Raw genomic sequence first — 11,948 nt, 5'->3', positions numbered from 1 at the left:
TTCATCCCACCCACCCCCCCCCCCCCCCCCCCGCCAATATCCATACCTGCTATTTTCATGATGGAATGAAATTTGTAGAAAAAAAGCAATCATTCATCCTTTTTATTGTATAATGATGGACTTATTGTCTCTCTCCCTCCACATAGTGAGGGCAAACTGAAGCACCTAGTACAATTTCATTTTACTGTACTGTTAACACATTGTCACATTTAACAGAACCTCTCTCTTTTTTTATTTCCAAAACTGTACTAACATCTATTCGAACACCACTGCGTATATGAGGAAACGATTTGGCGTCTTTCCCTGGGCCTTAAAATTTCTTTGTTAAGTTCTCTAAACACCATATAATTTGTAATAAATTAATATTTTTAAATTATAGCTGAGCATGAAACAAACACTAATTTGTTTATAAACGTGGCTAATGATTCCTCCTGAAACATTCTTTTTTAAAACATGTCGTATTGTAGGATTAAAAATTAATACTAAAAATAACAAACGTAGGAAATTACAACAAATACAATGGTGATTATATATAAGCACGGACCACTAATCCATTTGACCACTCCAAATTAAACAATAAACTAAGTATAAACAATACACAAATAAGATAGCAACGTCTTTTAAAAATATACTCAGTTTTTAAGTTCATTTTGATAAATGGAACATATGTCTAAATAGCAGACTTTGTAAGCATACCATACTTCTTTCCATTTTATACATAGGTAAGTCTTTGCATGCGAAAAGCAAAGTAATTTTTCTATTTTGTAATCTGCGGGCTCCACAATTACAAAGACTGGATTCAGTAATGCGAAAGGAAGATGTCAAGAGCTAATCCTAATTTGTTTGTTTGTTTGTTTTTGAGTTTTCCTATAGATTATGGCCCCAGTGCATTCCTCATACTGAACTGTGCTACACATAAGGGTATTACCAATGTGCAAAATTATTTTGTAAAGCCTAATCTCAGAATTCTACACTTCAATATTTACCTGCAAAATATTTCTCTTAAGAATATTTCACAAATAATTCCTTTGGGATTCTCTGGACTATTTAATTTTTAGTTGAGCCTTTTCTCACCTATATAAAAAGCTATCATCACTCTCCTGTTTTAAAATAATTCAGTGATGTTTCTTTACAAAATGTGCTGGCAACTATATGATATTTATGTACATAACTGATACTGTGAATATATTTTAATAAAATGTGATAACTTTGTTTCATGGTATACATATAGATATACAGTAAAAAAATTTAAAGCAAGCAACAACGAAAGAGAAAAGTGAGAAAGGATTTGTACCTTGCAGCTGTTTCTCAACTCGTTTCAGTTCCTGTAAGATTGATGATATTTCCTAGGAGAGAAACAAACATGTTTCATTCAGGAAAGAGAGACTCAAACTACCTATCAATAGTAAACAATCCCTCTCCCCAACCTTTGCAATATGCCATCTGGGTCGTCCCTCCTGGTATCAAGAACACCCTTGCCGGTGGTGGCCCAGCCATGCCCACCACGGGTCCTGGGTGGCAGTGGCTGGGGCGGGCCAGCCACTGCCCACTCAGAAATCAAGAGCTCCTCTGCACTGGCTGATGGCTTGGCTCAACAAAACCTCACTCTGTCCCTTGCTCATCTGCCTGAGCTACGTCTTCGCAAGCACAGACTTAAGGACACCATGGTTCTGTAGAAATGGGGCAAAGAAACAGCAAACCTTTATGGGAAGTTCCTGCATAAAGCCAGTATTAATGGACTAGGGCGATCTATAACCTTGTTCAGACGTGAGTCAGAACAGTAAGATGACTGCACCGGGATGTTGTCTGCAACAGGGCTGTCACAGCCCTATGCCCACGAGACCCTGTCCAGCACACCAGTGTTGGGTCCTCAGCACTCATTTGCCTTACAGATTTTTCTCCTCTATGCTGCTCTGCTTGCTAACACAGATGTAGCCACAGCAATGCACTCAGAAGCACAGCAATTGTTAAATGTACCACATCTTAAACTATAAATATGTAAATCCTACAATCAAAGGACCCTACACTGAAGAATACTGTTAATCCAACTGCTAAGGAGGAGCTATCAATGGTCTTCAAAAGCTGAGAATTTTGAAAGGCGCTGAGGGTGGTAAAACACTGGAACAGGTTGCCCAGAGAGGTAGTGGAGGCCCCATCCCTGGAAACATTCAAGGCCAGGTTGGATGGGGCTCTGAGCAACCTGATCTAGTTAACGGTGTCCCTGCTCACTGCAGGGGGGTTGGACTAGATGACCTCTAGGGGTCCCTTCCAACCCAAAACATTCTATGATTCTATGATTTCAGAAACCCATTTAACCCATTTCAAAAACCCATTCTATACTAAGTAATGTGATTTTTGTGGGTGGCAAAGAGATTCTTGCATTTTACAAAATCGTTATCTTTAAACAGATTCCACATCTGAGCTGGACATAAACGTCCCAAGGACAAACCAAACATCAGTTACGATTGTCCTCTGTTAACTTTTAATAACATTCTGTGGTAAAAATAAGCACTGCCTTTGAACAATGTAGTGCTCTGAAAACTGAGCAGAAACTTGAAAATCAGTGCATAGACAAAAAAAAACCCCATGCACTTTCAAACAATGCAAGATGCTTTAATGCATTGAAAAAATTTTGTAAAATGCTGAACTTAGGAATAAATATACAACTAATCTTTTTCTTTTTAAATTAATGCCTTAAAACCCCATATTCATGGCATTTAGAACATAAACCACTGAACTCTGATCTTATTCTGGAAATGGATAGGATAAGAGAAACTCCTTATATTACCATATTTCTAAAATTAGAAACTTCCATGAATAACTTGCTTAATTAAACTTTAACACCCCCCTCCCAAAAAAAACCCCTCTCAGTGTATCTAATAAATTATAACACTGAGTTGCTAATGATTGCTCTTAAAAAATATACTGTTCTGCAGAAATTATGGGCCAAGTTTTTAATGCTTCCAGGAAAAATCAATCTGGATGAGTTTAATAACTCACGATGAGCTAACAGTGAAGTGCTAGTCAGTTCAGTGCCAGTGGAAATGTGTTCGCCTTTTGCTTCTGAGCAGTCCAATACAAAGTATGAGAGAACGAGTTTCCTCTCCCACCTTTCCCTAAGTTGACATTCTTAACAGTACAATACTCCAGATGGGATAACATAGCTAGACTCTCCACCTGCTCTCACATGCAGAGATGTTTTTCAAGCCCTACACTCCGTGTTTATAAGCAGAGGAGAAGCGTACTAGGAAACAACATGTGTGCTCCTTTACTCTCACACTGTCACACAGTCTGGTCATGAAGTGGCCCCAATTAGGCAGGGGTGGAAGACTAAATGAATCAACTAGAGTTGTAGTTAGTACCCTACGGTTATCACTTCCACACAAAATCAACATGATTATTTTTCCCTGATGAATGCTTTTATTGCAATGTGTCTACAGATTATTTTCATTCAGATATAGCAAAATCCAACTATTTCTCTGAGTATTAATAATCAGGATTAACAGTATTAAGTATAATAATCAGTAGAGAAAGTAGTCTTTAGATTGTAAAACAAGTTAATTCGAAAGCAATCCAACATTCAAACTAACGGTTGCTACCTTTTGTTAAGCAAAAGTACTGATGGTCTATATATAGCCTGAACCCCTTTTATTGCATTCTTTATCTCCTAATTTCCCCTGAACAATTACTTGAGACTGTTTCTTTATAAGATAGTAAGTCTCGGTAATTATTAAAGAAGACTAGGTTTATTCTTGAAATATACTGAGTGTCTAAATAAAACCTTTTGAAGATTTTTGCCTTTATATAATTGAAAATAACACATTCCTCTACTGATTATTTAGAAATTAGGCAAGAGGCTCATTCAATCCCAGAAAAGATAACTATTCATACCATGCTTGATGTTTTCACAATAGGAACTTCACTTTCAGCTCGCAACTTGTTTTCAATTTCTTCCCAATTTCTGTCTTTGTCCTTAAATAATATTCTAGAAGAAATTCAAGAACAGTATGTTTAAAATAAGACAAAAATAAACAAACTAAACCTGAAAGATTGGATACATGATACAAGAAAGTAGCATGGGGGCAGTGAATAAAACTAAAATCTGAAATATTGAAAACTGACAAAATTTAACGATACGATTTAAATTTTCAGGGAAGCATACAGGGTTTCAGCGATATCATTATTACTGACATTAAAATGGCAGTTCTGTAGCTAACTGCTTGCTTATGGTGTTGAAAAGACACAGCTGATTCTTTCCTTCAGCACTGAGACTTTTTTTAAAAATCCAACTATTTTATAGTAGTCAGATAATTCCATATTAACACTGCATTTTACAATAATTGCAAAACAGAAGAGAAACATTAACAGTAGTAAATAAATGCAACTCTTTTGCATTTGTATTTTGTATTAATTTAATGAAAAAATAAAACACTTCAGAAAATTAAAAGTGCATTTCATAAAAGTTTTCATTGAAAAGTCTCAACACACAAATTGTATATACATGATTTAGTAATAAAAGTATCACTTGTATTACATATTTAAAGAAGTCACTTCTATTATTTGTAAAACCCCAAAGCACACTGTGAGGTTCCCCATTTTTTATGTTTTCTCCTCTGCTGTGATAAATAATTTTTGTTTTCATTGCCATATCATAAACATCATTTAAACTGTCTACATTTGCCCAAGTGGAGGGGCAAAAAAAAAAAAAAAAGAATGTTTGGATATTTAAGGTCTGGGTATTCATTTTTTTTAAGGGACATCATGATGACATAGAGGAGTCCAAAAAGTAGCATATTTATTATTATTATAGTCCAAAAAGTAGTGTATTTTTCTTATTAGAGTAGGTATGTCTCTGAGGAAGTAATTTTTAAGGTGGAAATTCATGATACCTTGTATCTCATAAAGACTAAGAATCTGAAAGAAAGCTGGGAGACTTAGTACCGCACTTCTGTTAATCTCTCTTCAGTTATTTATACCCCATGGAAAATCCCACTCTTTATTATTATCCTGTCAAGAAAGTCTAGTTTTATAAAATGTGTACCCTGTATTATCTTATCAGTACACAGATATCCATAGACAGCCCATCCAGAAGCTGCTTTAACTTGTCTTCTGTCTTTGAGGTCTTCACTCACTGCTGCTTCAGAACACGTTTTTGTCATGTTTCACTGAGAGGAAGTGCTACTCTCATGACACAGTTTCATGGGATCAAGGCAAATGACCACTTCTGCAAGTGACTTTAGTGTATTAATGTAAAAAGCATACAAAGAGTAAACATTAATAAATACTTCTTTTTGGGGAAAGAAAAAATAAATGAAAAGTAATCAAAACTACAGTGAAGAAAACATGAAACACTTTAAGCCCTCAAGTAGTGCCATCAACTTGTAACAAAGATGATCACCAGAGATCTGACAAGATTGCTTTTATGTTCTGGAAGGGAGTGCAAAAGCTTTCAAAGCCATTCAACTGCAAACCTGGACACCAGAAAGTCCAATTACAATGGAAAATTTAGGACTTGCCTGACACTGATGAGTTTAAATAAATAAAAAACAGAGGCAATTTAGTCCTTTACAGTATCTTGCACTAAAAACCAGGCATCTCCTGGAAATATTTTGATTCAGTATAGAGAGAATCTTACACAGCTATACTTTCTGTCCTTTAAAAGCATCTATATCACTCTGGAAATCAGCAGAAACATGGAAAATAAGGCTTTTCTAGCAGTAAACAGCATTAGTAGGACAAATATCTAAGTTATTGTGACACTGCTTGTTTTTTTCATTTACCTTCTTGTTCATGTTACATTAAAATACTTCTGTCTTTATGTATGTGATTAATGCCTTTGCTTGTGTATGTGGCATTTTCAGTCTTACTCCCTTTCAGTGACAATGCTATTACTTCTCTTTTACAGTTTGAAAGCTTTCCATCTGATAGGTCATTCTATTAAAAAAATTGAGGAAAAAATGAAAACAGTAATTTCAAAAAATGTTAGTATTTTCACTATAAAGTGGACAGGCCAATTCATTTTTTGCTACAATTTTAGGAAGTCTATTTCCTTTTTACATTTACAGCATTTTTTTCAGTTCTTCTTTTAGTACATTTTAACCCTCCTGGGGGTCTTCATCTCTGTCTCCTTTGCTCTTCCTTGTTCTAACCATACTCTTTATTTTAAAAGAACATATTTATAAATGTCTGCCTCTTTCTGCTCTTGCCTTTCCCGGTCCTACTTTCTTGGGCAAATCTGCCTGGGCTTTCTTATTTGGTTGTGCTCAGTCCCCATTTTATTTTCATTGCCCTTTGCAGGATGTACAGCAAACTGCAGAGACTGGCACATAATACCTGTGCTGACCTGAATGCTTTGCCTAGATTTGCCCAAGTGAAGAGGTACTTCCCTGCTACAAAGCAAGCCAGTAACACTGCATTCACATTGTAGAGCACTGATAGGCGTTCTCACTGCAAAACCTACTTACCTCTTCCCTCCATAACCTCTGAAAATTCCTGCAAACTCATTACAACGTAGAAAAGACAGAAGGGCAAACAAATTGCTTATCTGCTTCCTGAGAAGCCACCACAATAGTTTGTTAGCAAAGAACAGGTTACAGGACACATGGCAAGAATGCTGCAGAATTTTTAAATATAATGTAGTTTTGTGTACACCAGTATATAAGAACCTGATTATACAAAATAATAAATAAAAATAAATTATAAAAAAGTAACATAGCAATACCCAAGCTATAACTTATCCTGAAGAAAATTACAAATATAGAGGATTTGGTGAAAGGAAAGAAGCAGGCACCTGAATCTGGTTCAATCTGAACACCATGCTAGGACTTGGGGGGAAAAAAACCCCAAACAGTTTGGCCAGCACTGGGAGAAGCTAGCTGAGGAATAACAGCATCAAAACCTTCTCTCAATCCTATTTCTTAATATACGGTAGGAACGATGACAGAACTCAGAGGAACTCGGAACATTACCTATAAATTAGAAAAAAGAAATGGCAGGTCTAATGAAGTCGGGAGGGAACTAGTCAAGCAAAAAGATATAAACTTCCTTTTATCCTCATATTAATTTGATTTCATGATTGACTTCAGCTCATGTTAATTTCTGATAGATCTGCTTGACAAGAATGACTGAAAATATTTATGTTCTTAATACTTTAGCCAAAGTGAAATTGGTCTTTCTGTAAAGCTAGCTACTGCAACTAAAGATAACAGTGGGTTCACATTCACAGGAAGCACGACTTTCTCCATGTGGACCCAGATATGAAGGATGCAATTTTTTAATATGTATAATGTGATTTGTAAGGACCATAATTGCCCTATACTGTCTGTGCTCTCAGGAGAGAGGTTTACACTGGTGAACAAGAAAATTTGAGAGGACTTTTAAAACAAAGTCAGGCTTACTGGCTTAACTCTTGGTGCCTCTATACATTTCTCTTCTCCTTTCAAGCACTTTGGAAAAATACACAACTGCTAGCTTGACAAATCCTGATTGATTCTCATTGTATCTGTTCTGGGCAGAAACTTTAACTGGCTTAAGTCCAGTATAAAGAATAGAAGCACACAGAATGGCAGGGGTTGGAAGGGACCTCGGGAGATCATCTAGTCCAACCCTCCTGCTAAAGCAGGTTCACCTAGAGCAGGTTGCGCAGGACATCATCCAGGCCGTTGAACTCATGTACATCAAAACAAAGCTAAAGTAAAATCTATAACAGGTCCTAGCTGCCTTATATGCTCTCTAGAAACAATTCTAAGACAAACTATTGTTGTTTTTCTGATTCAAAATACTAATGACATTATGAATAACATCATCGTATTCAAATCCATTCTGAGTAGCAGGAGAAGGAAGTTTTGATCACAGCTCTGAGGATATGCTAAATAACTGCATATTAATTAAAGTTTCTCCACTGTGTTTTTATAGAAATATGCAATGCCACTCTCTTTAAATGAATGTAAAATATTCATAGGTATGCTTATAAATTCATACATGACCACACTCATTACAGTATAGCTGACTTATCTTTTAAGCTCAGAAAATTACTCAGAAAAGTGTAAGACGATTTTATAGTTACCTGGTTTTCTCAGAACAAATTTGCATACATAAATTTGTTTTAACTCACTGTACTGAACTCAGTTTTTTACATTAAGTAACTACAGCTGAGCTAGCAACGTATTTACAGATCAGAAACTGCCAACCATCAAGAAAAATCAGCATGATGAAAAAAGCAGAGTATCTACCATCTACTGCTTCTGAGGAATTTAAGATACATATCATCCTAGACGCCTATCACAAATAAATCAGTCAATAAGCAAAATTCTTGTTCCCATGATGCAGCTTTAAAAGGAAAAAAAAAAAAATATTGGTAAGCAGAGTTCCTGAGGGATGCCACTGTATTTTCCCAGAAAATTATGCACAGAACAAAACTTAATGCAGTATTTTGTTTCTATTTCCAAATTTCAAATGCCTTTAGAAATGACTTTCAAAGAATGGTCGCGCTTAAGTACCTCTTTGCATGTATTTACTCGCTCTTTTTTTGAGATCAGCTATTAAAGGATGGCATACACTCAGAGGTTGATTAAACTTGAACAAGTAGTGAACTTTTGCATAATCTGTAATAAATTCTGCATAATGAAGTTGAACTCTGTTAATTTAGCACAGTTTTGAGAGTAACCATACCGTACACCTGCGTTTCACAAACACATTTGTATCTGAAATTTACACAGCAAGAGACATTTATGTCTTTTATTCAAGGATAGTCAAATAAATAGTATGATACATAAAAGAATGTATCTGGGGAAGCCAAAGAGGGAAAGGCAGCAAATGGCATATTTCCAATATTATAATCCTGCAGCCCCAAAATGGTGAGTTTGAAAAAGAGAAATGAAATTAGTGTCAGTCCAGGAACATGTTCCAGGATAGTGGAAATAAGGTACTCACAAATGTTACCTGTAACCACCACTTAAAACAACACACAAAAAACGTTAGAACAGAAATAATAAGAATGGGCTGCAGGCTTTTAAAGACTTGATTCTACACTCAGTGATATTCTTCTTACTAGAAATAGTGGGACTAGAAATGGCAGATAACGTACAGTTTTTACAAATTCATATAGAGTTTTTTTTTTCTTCTTGATTTCTATGCTCAAGACTCTTTTGGTACTCTCACGAGAATATAAACTTCAGATATGTTAGTATTTTCTGCTTTTACTAGTTACACCACCTTATGCTTGTGATTTGGTGAATAATCTGTCACCCACCTAAGATTTAAATATCTGACACTTTCTAGACAAACTGATCAATTACAATATTTTCTCACATTCAGAAAATTATACATGAAGTTCAGCCAAATTACTTTCTTATTTTTAATGTACTCTATTTTTAAATTATTAACTGCACAAAGACATGAAGAATGACATGTGAATTATACAATCCTGAACTTTCTGTTTAGAATTTTCACTTATTCTTATTGACCTAAGCAGTCACCAAATGGTTGTACACTCACTCACTCAAATTAAATGGAGCTGTTGTAGAGCAACATGTTATAATTTTTAACATGTCTATATTTCCTGTTAGCTACTATGACATTTTATGCAGGAATCTAACTATCTAAGGAGGAATTTTCAATTACAAATAACAGATGGTTACATCTGTTATTTTAGATTTAGAACTCAATAGTGACCACATTGTCTCCAGGGCAAGTTCTTTTTTAGAAGGATTTACTGAAACTGCTCTCCTCTGTAGCATTTATTTTTCTTCCTAGAACGGGTGATCCCCACAACAACTTGGCAAGTATACAGGGCCCAGTTTTACAGTTCAGCAACATTTTAACCTTCTCTTTTCAGGAAAGGAGTTTACAAGACTTGCATGGAGGTTGTATAGATTTTGCACAGCATTTGCACGTGTTGTAACAGCTTCTCTGCTAGAGGTATGATGGATATTTTCTGTCCATGTAAACTTTGCTGATATTTATCTTCACATAATGTGAAATACACATAACCAATAAAGGAAAAATTATTCATCCCCAATCTTTCTGAACGCCAAAAAGACCGTAAGTAACATTGCTTTTTTAAAACACAAGTTGCTACTAAATACATTTCCTGTACCTGTATTATAGATACCTCTTCTTCTAGTAGGAATGTTGATGAGAGAAGAGCATTTTCAGTAATAACAATAATTTTTAAAAACTCACCTGATTTTGCCAGCTGTTTTGTCAATGGATTGTCTTATCTTGCGAGAAAATTGGAAGACTGAGGACAACAGCAAACTGTCCCCCATAACCTGCAACAAGGAGGTTTAATGGGAATTAAAAACAATTCCATGTATTTTGAAGGTTTTTTTAACTTTAAAAAATTATTTTTTTTAACTTTAAAAAAATCATAGTTGTGTTCCAATTAGTATCATCTACAAACAATCATATTTGAACATTTTGAAAATTAAGTAATACACAAGTATTTTTCTTCCAGTATTAATGCCACCTGCTAGGTAGGAAAGAGGATAGTGTCTAGAATGCTAGGTGGGGAGACAACTGTAAAAACTTAAAATAGACAAATTACTAAAGAGAATCCTGTTGTGTACTCACTTCATCTCTGCTCCAAGTCCTTCTCCGGGTAATTGTTGGGGGATCGAGGGCATCTGTTAGCTGAGGTCTAGCATCATTAGGCCGACCATTCCCCTCTGGTGGTTTGGCATGTACTAGTGGAGGGATTTTTCTAAAATTGAGACTTTCATCAAATACTCGGTCAACCAACTGGGGGTTAAAAGAAAAATGCAGTTTATGAAACCCACTGGATACATGCAAGAGCAGATTTACATTTTTCTCCTTCTGAAACAGTTTACAAGAAGCCTATCAAATAAAAATCTTTCTGTCGTCTTATATAGTATAAAATGACGCATCTGTTATGTAACAATACCTTGTAAAAATGAAGGTCTTTTTTTTTTCAAACACTAGACATACACGGCAAAATTAGACTACCCCACAGAAATTTTGCTTACGGGTAGGTGACCTAATAGTTACCTACAAACTGGTATTGAATAATTTGTTCCTTCGATTAATGGAACATCATCTGTGGAATTAAGTACGGTACTATAAAATTAGGGTTTTTTTCCAGATTAGTCATAGTGTTACAGAAACACCTATACCTACTTAAAGGAGATGCTGCCACCTGCAGTAGTATGCACACACTGTACAATATTTTTTTAAGAGGAAAATGATTATTTTGTAATATAAAAATCAGAGTGATCTAACCGGATCTGAAAAAATGAGCACTTTATTTCCTAAAGTCTAGGTGTAAGCCCATGAGAATTAAAAACAAAATCTATGTGAGTGCAGATAGAATTTTTCTGAGTACAAAACCTCACAGATTTCTTATCACTGTTTATATCTTTTTTTCCACAGAAAAAGACAGTATTATACTAAACACAGTAAACTAATGTATTAACCAAACCTTATGCACACAAAAATGAACAAGCATATTTTGAAAAGAATACTATGAAGAAAAAAATGCAGTAAACATTTACAACATATTAGGGTGAATTGTAATATGGTAGAAAGTGATGATATAAATTCAGATTAACATTTTTACCAGCATTAAACCTGTGATGGTTACTAGAACAAGTTAGTCAATATATTCACAGAACAGCATACCAGAGATAGGCAAAGAAAATAAGAATTATTAGAAGCACAAGGCAAACTTATTTCAAGGCAGGTTTTAACAATGTTATTAAGACAGAAAATCTAAAGTTATTGTTAACTGATGATACCTAAATATTTCAGTGCTCAGAAGATGAAACATCACCTGTGAAAAGAGGGACTTTTTTGTTTTTAATAGCTATTCAAAGTATTAAATGTGTATATTTATACATATTTGTGCATACACACTAGTATCTTTAAATGCACTTAGATACTGTCCAATAGTATCTAAGGCTACAGACAAGCAAGAAACAAGTAACTATCTT

General features: G+C 35.0%; 1 protein-coding gene across 4 annotated transcripts in view; it reads right to left on the bottom strand.

Annotated features, from left to right (window-relative positions):
- The window catches only part of CEP170 (centrosomal protein 170), a 75,505-nt gene that overhangs the window by 748 nt on the left and 62,809 nt on the right, over positions 1–11,948 (bottom strand). For all 4 annotated transcript variants that reach the window (XM_009644695.2, XM_035900265.1, XM_035900266.1 and 1 more), the window contains 4 exons: positions 10,573–10,740; positions 10,183–10,271; positions 3,892–3,985; positions 1,295–1,346 (listed from right to left, as the gene is read on the bottom strand). In XM_009644695.2, the coding sequence (XP_009642990.1) occupies positions 1,295–1,346; positions 3,892–3,985; positions 10,183–10,271; positions 10,573–10,740 (403 nt within the window). The remainder of the gene's footprint in view (positions 1–1,294; positions 1,347–3,891; positions 3,986–10,182; positions 10,272–10,572; positions 10,741–11,948) is intronic.

Source organism: Egretta garzetta, unplaced genomic scaffold (assembly GCF_000687185.1).
Source record: "Egretta garzetta isolate BGI_Z169 unplaced genomic scaffold, ASM68718v1 scaffold248, whole genome shotgun sequence".
NCBI classification, from domain to species: Eukaryota; Metazoa; Chordata; class Aves; order Pelecaniformes; family Ardeidae; genus Egretta; species Egretta garzetta.
The sequence above is the reverse complement of the archived record's forward strand: the minus strand, read 5'-3'. Positions and strand labels throughout refer to the sequence as shown.